The following is a 13,421-nucleotide window of genomic DNA, read 5'->3' as shown; positions in this document are numbered from 1 at the left end:
GAAGCATTTGCATGGTGAAACATTATTGTACGTTATATGCCAGTATTCAAAGTAGAAATAAGAACACAAAACATCTTTCCTTCTCGAAGAGAGTTAAGAAATCAAAGTGTGAGCCTGAGAAAGTTTTGAAGTGTATTACTCTACTCACCCATGGCAGTGCTGTAGGCATTTGGAAAGCTTTTGTCTACTCTCTGTCTCATGAAGACCCAGCTGTTGTTCTCAAACTTGCACTCTATAATCTTATTATCATACTGTTTCAGTTCTTTTGTTACCTGTTTAAAAAAAAAAAAAGTTGGGATAAAGATACTATGTATTTCACTTTTTTTCTTTTTGTGACAAATAATACAAGATAAAGAGCTGTCCTGCATTTTTCAGTAACGTGCCTCCAGCCTACACAGAGAACTGCACAGACTCCATCTCCATATACATATGCTCAGCTACTCAACATTTTAAAAATACTTTTCAAATCTGCTGTCAATATAAAGCAATTATATTATGCTAAAACATCAGCAGCTCTAGCAGAGGGGAAAAAGTCACTTCTGGCCCAAATGCAAATGGGTTTCCATGGGAATAAACTGCTTCCAGTGTAAGTGCTACTGCCAGCCTAAGTGCACGAAATGTATTATCCATGTTTCATCAACCTTCTTTGTTGAAGGTCTCAAAGCCAAATGTCAGATTTCAATACCAGAAAGAGCTTATGGAAAATCATTCCACTCTACTTTATTGAGAATTTTTTTCTTTTCTTTTTTCTTTCCTCTTCATTTGTATTAAAATATATATATATATAACTCCAAAATAATGTGGGACTTCAAGCCACACATGAATACCCTTCAGGTCTCATGTTATTGATTCATAAATTTGTCAGCAACCAATATCCTGAGCTATTTGTCTCTGCTTGGCAATGCTGTGTGATTTGGAAATGTAGTTCACATGCACTGGCCCTCCTAGTTGTTTTGGCTACTTCATCCTATGCATCCTAATCTATGTTACAATGCAAAAATTTCAAGTAACCATGGTAACTGGAGAACCTTATCTAAGGCTTTAACAATTTTACCCATATACTTCACTTTGTTCCAAAGAGCCACTTCCTAAGTCCAAATCTGTATTTAACTACTAGCTGTGCATAGTTTGCTAGAGTTTACCAATCAAAAGCTACACAGGGTAATACAACATGGGTTGTACTAATGAGTTCAGCATCTTCGCCTAAGTGCTCTCATAAAAAGGGGCTGGTTATTTCAGTTCATTAGCATAATTCTTCACCTCTGTTGCCTACTCACTCCTGAGCAGTGACACAGGGATTTACTACCGTCAGGGTGATGCAGGTTTCAAAAAGGCCATAACTGTCTGCAGGCAGCTTAATAGCACGTACCATGAAAAAGCACATGAACCTGTTTTCCATTAATTCCAGATAAAGGCAATTAATTAACGAAAAGGTTCTCTACATGGACTGAGTCATCCTACACTGCATGGTACATGCCTTGTCCTTAATTTGATAAGCAGGACCGTAACATTTTGCTTGGCATTTACCCTGAGTATTTCTGTTCATTCCCAAACAGGGAGCTCTGGGATTTTACTTGTCAAGCAAAAATCATGCTATAAGACAATTTTGTTCAACCTGCTTACAACTGACACCTGCTATGCTGTACACCGCGGAGCCAGGGTCAGGTTTCCACATCACGCGTTACTCTTTTCGCCATCCCATCACCAGTAAAGAGCTTTTTTTCCTAAAATCATTTAATCCTTAAGCAAAGTTGGCATCTGCTCATGACCGCCTGGATAAAATGAACCAGTTACCCAGATGACCAGCCTCTTCGAGCCTCCTCCTCTCTGCACAGCACCTTAGTTCTTCACACCCACGTGGAAAAGCTCCACGCAGTCCAGATGTTTGACTGACACGTGCCCACTGGACATTATTCTTGTTCCGTCAGGTACATTGAGGAAAACATAACATCCTTTTCTAGCCCACCACGGATGTACAAGCACAGGAAGGAACTCCTGGCTGCAGAAGGGCTTGGGAAGGTATATTACTTTGAAAACTGCTGCCTAGTGGAAATGGGGGCAGTGGGAGGTATGGCCATGTGTCTGATTTTCTGCCAAAGCAGGAAAATGTTAAAAGGATCACCGGCCAGAGAGAGGAAGATATAAAACTGAAGGCAATGACTTCAACTAAACAATCTCATAAGGCTTTCTCATGGTTTACCATTCTTCCAGTGTTTGGATGCTTAGAATAGCAATAAATTAGACGGCAGCTCTATCTGACTGTGGCAATTAAGCAGCATTATTAACTACCTAGCTACTTGCTTGGCCATTCATTAGCATTCTGAGAGACACATCCTTCTACAAAATATGAACACCTGCCAAAACACTGACTTGAATGATTTTTCCTGTTAGAAAAATGGTGATTGCAGTCTGTAACAACTGCAAGTCGTAGTAATTACTTCTATAAAGGAAGAAATACAGCACATATTGATCCCTATACTTTAAGTGATGTCAGTCTTATAGAAGTATCTACTGTAGCTTTTAAGTATATTTTAGCAAATCCCGGGTATTTGATCTAGACGACAAATACTCTGAGCACAACACATTTTTCACATTAAAACCACTTTTCTATCTTAATAGACTTCTAAATGAGCACTGTTTCCACACAAGGCTAAACAAGCCCACAGTGATCCTCACATCTATAATTCACACCCCACATCTGCTGTCACCCGCACGCTACTTTCTGGTGCTTAAGCTTTAGAGTGGAACAGGAAAACCATCAAAATTAACTGTCTTGAATTTCCTTCCCTTTGGGAATGCACTCTGAGCTGCTCAGAATGGTGTCTTCCTGGTTCTCCCTTTGACTAGGTTCAGCCTTTCTTCTTCCCCGTAAGTATTACGGCCTGTAGGAGTAACTGGATATTGCACCACCGTTTCCCTTCCTGAGAGGTATTTCCCCCAGCCAGCACTTCTCAGAAACGGGAGAAGTGTCCTAGGAATGATGGCAGGTCTCAGCCAAAACACTTATCTTCATCAGCAGTGATGCTCTTGGTGGAGTGCCAATACTTCTGCCTTACTGTTGATAAAACGCCTTGAGCCAGCTTTCAGTGATTTCGGGATGGAAATTTCAGTATAGAAACATTAAGGACTCCACGGAGCCTCCCTTAAATACTCATTCCCCAGCCTATTTTCAGACAGTGGGTCACAATTAGAATCCCAGAGGACCGCGCCTTGGACATGGGCTGTTGGAGGTGATGTGCATCAGGACAGTATTTCTGGTCTGGGCCACAACTGTGTCCTGGGGATGGATGCTCACCAGCCTGTGCACTACTTGAGTTCCTACCCAGAGGAGGAGCAGGAGCACTCTCTGCTCCTGACTGCGCTTGCTCTAGTTACCAGGAACCAGCTTATTTGCCCAACAGAAATCATTTCCTAAAAATACAGATTAGCTTCCTCTTGGAAGGTGATTCACTACCTTACTGCTAGATTGCTAGATATGATAGGAAAAAGTGGGCAAGAGTTGCATCCCCGCTTTAGCAATAGCTCACCGCCAACTCAGGCTGGACACAATACAGACCATCCTCCAAGAACATTAGACTACAAGAAAAAAACAGCTATTTGCCTCTCCCGATTCCCACTGCCACCATCATCTGTGCTACTCACTATGAAAAACTGTTGTTTTTTCACCCATCTCCCTCCATCCCCCATTTTCAGAAAAATAAAAATAAAAAAGTGAAATACCTAACACATCTTAAGTTGCCTCACTTAGCAGACTAATGGAGTCATTTTGAGATGAATCACAACAGTGTGTTTATATGCAGCCGCATTTTACATTAAGTTAGGGCAGGATGTGAAAAAAATCTTGAAAAGGTGAAAAAAGAGGAGAAACCATCTACATTGAATGCCATCAGGTCTGGTCCCATGAAAATAGCTGCATTGTCTGTGACACTACCAGTAGCCACGGTTTTTCTGTGCACCTCCACACAGCACTTGATGATCAGACCGGGCCACAACGTCCCCCGTTGAGTCATTCTTTGTTTTACTTGACACACGTATATTTTCTTTGAAGATTTGATTCAAACACTAGCCTCATCATCCCTGTTTTCTAAGAAGAAAGAAATTCCTCGGCAAGCTGCTACTTTAAATAAGAGGTATTAATGGTAAGAAATTAAAGTAGTTAATATTTCAGAATGCAAGTCCAGAATGGACAACCTTAACTTTACAAATGCTCATATTTTCTCATATTCAAGTTCTTAAGAAAGAAAAAAAGAGGAAAGTTTTTGGATTAGTGGAGACTTGACTGAAAGAAGGCCTATGTTTCCATATACATATGTTTTTCAAAGCAATTGAAATTATTTTATCTCAGTAAATAGTCTATTTAAAAGACAGTCATGTTTGTAAGCAAGATCTTAACATCCTATATCCAATCCTTTCTCTATTTCCAATCCTTTCTCTATTTAAATGCCTTTTGTTGCACTTTCCCCTCTATTACCAAGCATTTATAGAAAGAAAATTGTTCTTCAATGGACTTATTTCTCTTGCTTATTCCACATGCAAAGTCATCAGCCTATTTCTGAGATCCCAGAAGAAACGATCACAATAACAGACACAGAAAATGGTAACTTTCATGACAACAAATAAGCAAAAGCAGCAGTTGAAACCTTATGAAATTAAAAAGATCTTTATTTCTAAATAGAGAATTAAACAAGGAATCATAACGCACAGGCAAGACAGAGCAGATTCTTCTCAGAAACAGATATTTTTTTAATAGCTAGCATGTGCAATGGAGGCATTCTTTTTTGATAACGCTCAAGCACACAAACTGTTTTCTTTTTTTAAACTCAAGTTTCAATGCCTGCCGTGGAAAAAGACTTAGAGCTGCCACAGAAGGTCTGGAAAGAAATTCTTCTTCTCTGATAACATAACTAACTTTTCTCCATTAGGATGCACTCTCACAGCCGAAGCAAACAAACAAGCAAAATGAGCACATTCCAAAGTCAGCCCTATGCACACGAGGGAGAAACCCTTGGGTGGCTTCCCAGCGTCCTGCTGGAGGAGAACTGCAGCCCACCCTTCTCTTGTCAGCCACTCTGCAAACATGAAACCACGTTTTTCCAAGAACTGTCCAAGAACGTGACATTTGCAAGCTCCTTTGTCCTGAGGAGATCGGGGTACGTTCAGCCACAAGTGACAGCTGAGGAGGTGAAACCTCTGCAGCAGAATAGCAGATCTGGAATCCTGCTTTCTGCGTTGCTGTCAAATGCTGTGACTGCCCCACAGCACTCTGGTGCAGCGTCACAGATATAGTTTCTGGACTTCTCAAGCAGTACTGAATGACCTACACAGAAGAGAAAATTAACCTGTCCGCTGGCCCTATGACTCCGTAGCCCTAACGGCGTCATTCGAAGATCGGGGATGAGCAATGGCAACAGCCAGGGAATGAAAAGACAATTATATGGGGTTTAGAGAAAACGAAGAGTGGTCATGACTTCCTGAAGGAACAGGATGGAGACAGAAACAAAGCAGCGGCAGTAACAAAAGGAACAGCCTCTGAAGATAAAATGATAAACCAAACTCAAAGTGAGGTATTTCTGAAGGCTTCAGACTCAAAGTTGTTCCTTCAGTGCTTCTTCCCAAAGTTTGGACAGCTTCTTCAGATGCTTCTTAAGAACTTTCTTCCCCCTTCACGTGAAGTATCTCATATTTTCCACAGTAAAACTAAAACTTCTCAAAGAATTATAAAAACACGAAGGATGGTTGTTAAATGCCTGTACCATACACAGACCCACAGATATTAACACTGACAACTGGCAGAAATTCATCCGTTAAGCAAATTGCTTCATATTTTTACTCAAGCCAGAAGAGATTTCATAACGTAATTTAATATCCATGTCTTAATACAATTCAAGACATTATTTTATCAAAACCATAGATGTGTCAAAAGTAAAATAACAGCACTGGTAATCCAATTCTGTTGCTAAATTAAACATACTGATTGTGTGTCCTTTTAAGTAATACATGACCCAACAAACAGTGATCAGCCTGTGTAAACACAATGCAGTTGATAGGTTTATTTAACATTAACGAAGCCTCTGAAATGTAACTACGCTGCTTCTCGTCTGCATAGGAAATGGAAACGCTCCAATTTTGAGATCTCATTCCTGGGAAGGAATGTAAAGAAATACAAAAATTTTAACATTTTTGTTCACAACACATTAAACCACATTGCTAACACCCAGCGCTGGAAAAGCATGGAACAAACCAGAAAGGAAAATGGCGTGATTCAAAATCACAGGAGTGTGGCCTTTCTGAATTGTTTTTTGATTTCCAGTGCCTAGTACTCACAGCTCATGATTTATTCTTTCCTGTTAATACACAAGATTAAGATATCCTTTGAGAAAGTATTACGTGCAGTAATTTCAAATATGGATACCATTTCCTTATGCATAAAATGGGTTGCAGTCCTGGGGCTCTCCTGACAACTGACTGATGGAAACATCAGGAATAACAAACCTTCCTTGCGTTGGTGATATGACAAGCTTAATGACTTTCTGTGCCAGCTGGAAATAGATTTCTTAATGTATCCTGGAAGGTTACAAGGTACACCCAACCTTACAACACCATTTGTACTACACCTGTAAGAAACCTGTGTTCTTCTGAGCTTTGTTTGGGACCACAGGTCTTGAAAAGTTAAATGAACCAAAGTGATAAATGGAAGTTGCCCCAGATAGGTAGCCCTCACCCAGGCACCCTCATCAGCAGGTTTCTGGATCAAAGAAAACTCGGATCTCCCTGCACATCTTCTACAGAAACTGAGAAACAAGAATCCTGTGCTAAGGACTCGTGAACTCAGCATACCTCCTTTGGGTTGAGTTCTTAAGTAAAGCTGTATTTAAAAAGCACCTCGTGGCAGTCTGACCCCCAGTACACACGGACAGAAGAAGAACCTGTAGGGGATGGGGCAGCTTCAGCAAACCCCCAGGTGGTATGAGGGCAGTAACGGAGCTCTCAAGGCAGGAGTCAGTGGGAACACACTCAGAGGCGATGTGTATTTGGTGCAAGCAGAGCTTCACTTGCTTGACAGCTCGTGAATTTGGAGAAACAGGTAAGAAGAATGCTTCACCACAAGCACCTGGAAGAACTCTGTAGGGGTCAGAGGTTTTGGTACAGCAAGAAACTGTGGCACAAATGATCTGTCGGCCCTTCAGCATCCCTTGATGCTGAAATTTGAGGGCATTTGTCCAAGTCCTGAACTAAAACGGGCAGATGCAAGCAAAGAATACCCAAGCAAACTGCAGAACTGCTGAGCAGGTTACACAGAAAACAAAACAAAAAAACCTTCCACTGGAGGAAAAGGAACCCCCTGGAGGTTTCTGAAAAAAAGCTACCCCCCACGAGGAAGGTAAGAAGGTAAGAGCTAGCTAGACCAGCAAGGATATGTGGTGTGAGTTGACTGAAAAGCTGTAATCATAATGCAGCAGTGATTCCTGGAGGAAACATTTCACCCAGAAACTGAATTATTTTGAGGACTGTATTTCTGCTTGACATGAGCTAATTTGTGAAAGCCACTCTTAACCCTGATTTGTGTTTTTTATTCACTCAAACTGCTTTTACAGAAGGGAGACAGCCCCAAACTGGGAGCTCTGCATGCTAAGAAACAAAGATCCAGCCACAAGAGTCATGCACCAACAAAGAATACACTTCGAAAACAACGCTTACCTCATTCATAAATTATGAATTTCTTAAGGCTTACTATTCTCAGCTTGCAAATGGGGAAGCAGAGAGAGATGGCTTGTGGCCACATACCAGGGAAAGCATTTACCCCCTCATTAGGTTCTCAAACCCCGTCGTAATTACCCCTTAGGTACTTACATTCATGATACCAAGAAATCCTGCAACATAGGGCAGCTGAGATCTCTTTAATAATTTATCAGTAAAAAAACAAAACAAATCTTCCAGAGACAAAGCAAGGCGATCGACTCTTTTACAACCTCTGGCAACACTACTTCGATACTTCCAAGTCAGAGAGGGAAGCTAGGTGACTGTCAGGACGGGATGAAGGAGTTAATTCTGACATACTCTCTTTTGCATGTTGGACATGGGTCTTGTAACAAATGCTGGTGTGTATCATACGGTATTTTATGGTATACTTTCTCATAGGACTGTTTTTCATCTCTTCTCTATACCCAAGTTGTTACTACCGTAGGAGTCTATTTTTATCTTGTTTTATCTGTCTGTCTCACACTTGACAAGAAGATCTGTCACTTGCTGCCCTACCCCCGTGGATCAGTTTGCAGGGAGAAGCCCTGCAGCTGTGCCATCAGACGCTTCCCATCAGCCTTCCTGCGCCGACTGCAAAAAAAAAAAGTGCTTTTCCAACTCAGATAGCATCTTTTGCTATTTATTTGGGCCCTGGCTCTCCAAACTCTTATTCTTGCAAGTTATATACCTCAGGGCGGTTTCACAAAATCAATTAGCTTGTGCTAGAGTTACCGAGATCAGGCCCTAAACCTAATTCTAGTCATTGCTTATCCAGGTCGTGAAATGTTCTTAGAAATGGTATTTCTTCTGCTCTTTCTGAAAAACGCCAAATGATATCGGAATAAAGCAAAAGAAATTGAAACTAGAATCCAAAGTACCAAGTAATTGCGAGTGAGCCTTTCAAACCCACTTTTACTTCTAACAACATGCAGCTTCCAAAAAACAGCCATTATGAATCATATTCTTTTCTTCCGTTTTGCTCCCAACAGCTACTTTTATATGCTTAAAGTTTTTTTCTCCCATAAATCAAAACTCACCACTGCGAACAACTGTGTCAACGCTACCAGGAAATCTGTTTGCTTTGTTAAATTGAGCTTCCAAAGCACCAATTGAACATACATTTGTGATCGCAAGTAATGCCTATTCTTATATCCATTCAAAGTGTTTACTTTATTACAGCTTATTATAAATGTACTGCCTAAAATGCAGCAGCATGACTGTTCAATTTCCAGGCCGTAATTTTATGATAATCATATGTAATATATTCATGTGTCTATCCACTGCCTAACAAAGCCCAAACTGGTCTGTTAGCAGCTCTGCTTTCCCAATGCTTTACATTTCTCTGCCTCGGAACACTACTGAATAACAACAGAAAAAAAGATAGGATCAGAATTTTTCTTTATATTCTCACCGTGGCAGTCATATGAAGAAACATACAACATTGGAAGTTGAATTTGGCACACTGACATTATCAAATACTGGTATCTAAGTGATATGTAAATTATTAAACATGCTATGAAAGCATTATTAGAAAGGTTGGGGGTAGGGAGCAAGATTATAAATTTATAAATGTTTTCAACATCTAAAAATCCTATTAATACTTGACGATGTTGAGATGGTACAGAGAGAATGGAGAATGTACCCGTGAACTAAGACCAGAACTAAGCAAACTCACTTTTAATCTCCCGTATTTAACGCGTTTCAGTTTTTGCCTTGGAAATGTTTACAAAAAGTAGTCACTTTTTTTTCCCTTCATACATTTCAGAGGCAATTTCTAGTTACTCATAAATCTGATACTAGAGCATACAGAGACTTACGGGACCTGCAGGAAATAAAAATTCAGACAATTCCCATCCACTCCACTAGGCTGAACGGCTTGTCATCAACCAACTCTCCTAAGAACCAGAGGGTCAAGCTAAAGAAGGCAGCTGAGCCTTGTTCACTGCAGCTTTCATACAGTCTGTGCAATATTTAGTGTCTTTAAGAGTGCCAGATCTTGAAATCACACTAGTCTCTTACAGCAGAACATATTTTTCAAAAAAAGTTTTCAGTTCCTGTGTCTGTAAGAAAGCCAGAACTTTAAATTTTCAAAGGCAGGATAACAAAGAAGTCAAACTACAACGATTTTTAAAAACCTCTTCATTTTGAGGGGACGGGATTACCCCCGACTGCCAAGCTTGGAGTTTGCAACACTGAGAACTGAACCTTCAGTTTTGTAGCTCGTGACACCGGATGAATTTCAGGTGACTGCTAGAACCTCCTAAGTGAGGAAGCTGATCAAATGCCTTAATGAAACACTGCAACAATAAAACCCACAAAGCCAAGAAGAGCCAAATAAATCTGTTCGGTGATACTACAAAATCCAAATAATAAAGCAAAGATTTGGTGGGGAAAAAGAGCTGTGAAAGCCACATAAAGGATTTTTCATTGTATTTTTCATTCTTCTATGATTTCAATTAGAAGGAAAACAGGCTTTTAGCTTTTTTCATTCCTGATACATCACAACATAAACAGATTAATGGCTACTGGCTTAATGCAGACTTTCAAAAATCAGCTTTGATCAAAGCAACTGCTGTGGTCTAAGTCCTCAGCTGCCCTAACTCACTTCTCGACTGCCTTTCTAGTGCTGAGCTGACTCGAACTCCCTCTCTTTCTTGAACAGTTTACCTTTAACTTCAAAGCCTAACTGGTTTTGAGGCTTAAATCACAGAAATCTTTATTCCTCCTTCTTCAAAAGCAATTAAAGATGTTCAGTATAATTTGACCTGCTATCTAAAAATCTATGCATGCGGCTCCTCCTGACCACTGTGGGATGACAGAATGGAAAGGGCGAGATAGGGAAGTTAATGGTGGCTGCGAGGCAGCAAATGGCTTGACGGTGCCCGTCAGCTGCTGAGGTCAGTCGTCTCAAAGGAAGGTAAACAAGGGCTAATCCATCAATGGCACGAATCCGTTGGTGAATGAGGCAACGGAGGGGTCCTTCCTGCTTTTCCGTTCATTGCAAGCCCCTCCTTTCCGTTTGCTATTAAAGAATCTGCAGATCTGAGAAGCCAGATTTCCAGGGACAGCACTGTAATGGATGTGGGGTGGGCGGTGGTCAGGCTGCTGTCATCACAAGGCGGAGGAGTGCGTAGGGACGTGCAATAGTCATGGCCTTGCGAGAGTCACAACTGGCCTCAGACAACTTTACCAGGTGTGGTCTGAGACACCTCCGAACCTTTTCAGCTGTTTGGACAGAAACATTTCTAGACAAATCAGGCTGTTTTCTTTTTTTTTTGGTTGTTTCCTGAGTTTTTGCCATCAACTAACAGGGTTACAACTTTGAATGGTGAACTCTGACAAAATTCACATTTGGAAATTGAACCTGCCAAAACCCTGAAAGAGAGGAAATTTGGAAATGCCCACTCTAGACGAGCACATTTGTCCTGGCTTTGCTCGCAAACTTTGACTTTATTCAGCAAACCAGCAGCAGCTGCCAAAGGCAAGCAAGTCCAAGAAAAGTCACTTGGGTTTCCTAACCAGATGTCCTTTTCCAAAAAAAGCCCTCCTCAGACAGCTCTGGTCTGCAAACGCTTCCTGATGGGCTGATTCTTAAACCCTCCAGAAATCAAAGAAATTGGAATTTGAGCGCAGTGCTCAAGTTTTGAGTGGCCATCCTCCTCCACCTGAGGCCCAAGACTGAAACAACATTAGTGCTGTAAAAGATACAGTTTAAAAAATTTGATTTGCTTCCCACATGATGTAACAGCATTACAAGTAACATCATAAACCCATTCTAGAGATGGCCAACGTCACAATCAATCATTTAATAGTCCAGCCAGGAAGGACTTAGAATAAATAAATTCTTAAAGGCTTTGCCCTACAGAACAGGCAGTGCTGGAGGTAGCTAAGAAAAGAGGAAAGGACAGTGAACAGCACTGGCAACTCTGATCATCTCCAAGTGTATTTTTTTACATTAAACCAACTTCATTAGTATTCTTTAGATAAGGAGTTTTACATATATAATTCTATAGTTGAAAAGCCCAAAGTAAAAAGGAGCTGATTTGTCAGACCAGAGCGCACACACTGGGGAAAACCCAAATTGAAACCGAAAGCCCTGTGTTGTAGTTTCCTGCTATAACTACTAATCACTAATTACAGATTTTTTCCTTAAAGTTCTGAATGAAATATTAACAAGCTAGTAATTAAGCTTTTATTCGGAGTCTGTTTGCTTTAGTGTTAACTTCAGTGTTTTAAGTCTGAAACCTCTGACTCACTGATCTCTAAATGTCCTTCTAAATTATTCAGAGATGTCCTTTGTTTTCCCTCTGTTGAAGTTCAGTTACTCCGAAACCCCTTTCTATGCATTAATGGCAGCCAGAGTGTAACCAGTGGAAAGAGACCGTAATGATGTAGAAAAATACAGTGAGTAGCATCTTGCATTACTGTGTAAAAGAAAGAAAACATTATTGTCTGTGACTTTGCTTTTGCATATTGCGGCACACTGTTTCTACTACAAATGAGCCTTTTCCCTACATCCCACCCATGTTTCTTCAGAGATTTTGTTTATAGAAAAGAAACGGTTTAATATGTAGTTAATCTGCTGCTACGGTGGTCAGCAACCAAGCATGGCTAACCACGACCCACTAATGAAATGAAGCAGAAGCTGGGCTGTGCTTGGCTGTATCACCATTAAATTACAACAAGATAGGCTAACATATGACACTAATTGGGCATTTTATTTCTTGTGTGAGGCAGCGTTAATATGCAGGCAGTGGGTGGCTCCCTAAGGCAGAGTAGTCCACGGACAGCATAAATACCTCCAAAAACTGCCTGCGGATTGGCAGAGTTGGAGTGAAGAGCTGCACTAAGAGGCTCTATTTTCTTACAGCCTCACTCCCTCCCACTGGGTCTTGGATGACCCAGTGATAAAAAGCCCGTGGATGACTTTTGCAGAGCTTAACTGAGGGAAATGTCTTCCAGCAGAACTGAGGTGTTTATTGCCCTTCCATGCCAGTGCCGACTTCTCTGCTTGATGCATGAGGAATAGATAAAAATCCCACACCAGTGCCTGTACAGAACCAGCACAGCACCTCATGAATCAACCAACTGAGAACATACTCAAATATTTTTTATTACAACACATTAAGCTAAAATCAATAGATTCATTTACTGAAACAAATTTAATACTTCAGCTTATCAAGAGAAAGCAACATTTTTCTGAAAAGAAGTGACATTTCATTATAGCACTCAGTTGTAAAGTCACTGGCAGAAATTTTTCAATATACCAATTAAACAGTAACTCAATGAAGTCAGTAACATAAAAAGCAATATTGCATATTTACAGTTTCCTCCCCAGTAAATGAAAACATCTATAGTTCTTAGCAATACAAACAGAACGTCTACACAATGGTTCTAACAAAGCTGCCACATCTTTGATTTCTCCTTTTCAAATACTTCTACATTATTTTTCCCGAAGATATAACATGCTATTTTCTCTACAATCAACCTTTTTTTATTTTTTCCCCTTTGGAGAGAAGAAGTGGCGTTTTGAAAACTTCAATTTGCTGAAATATAATAGCACCACTGAGCTCTGTTATTCTTCACTTTTATTCTCACTTTATGCTAGAAAGATAGAACTGCAGTAGTTTTACTGTTGTCAAACAAAAGTAAATAAATAATGTTTTTGTTGACTATTACAT

The 13,421-nt window shown here is 40.4% G+C and overlaps 1 protein-coding gene across 1 annotated transcript in view; it reads right to left on the bottom strand.

The window, feature by feature from the left end:
- Nucleotides 1-13,421, bottom strand: part of RNGTT (RNA guanylyltransferase and 5'-phosphatase) — a 184,984-nt gene that overhangs the window by 5,285 nt on the left and 166,278 nt on the right. The window contains exon 15 of the mRNA XM_035321474.1: nt 149-272. Coding sequence (XP_035177365.1) covers nt 149-272 — 124 coding nt within the window. The remainder of the gene's footprint in view (nt 1-148; nt 273-13,421) is intronic.

This window comes from Oxyura jamaicensis, chromosome 3, assembly GCF_011077185.1.
Source record: "Oxyura jamaicensis isolate SHBP4307 breed ruddy duck chromosome 3, BPBGC_Ojam_1.0, whole genome shotgun sequence".
In the NCBI taxonomy this organism is placed as follows: Eukaryota; Metazoa; Chordata; class Aves; order Anseriformes; family Anatidae; genus Oxyura; species Oxyura jamaicensis.
This window is presented reverse-complemented; position numbering and strand designations above follow the sequence as displayed.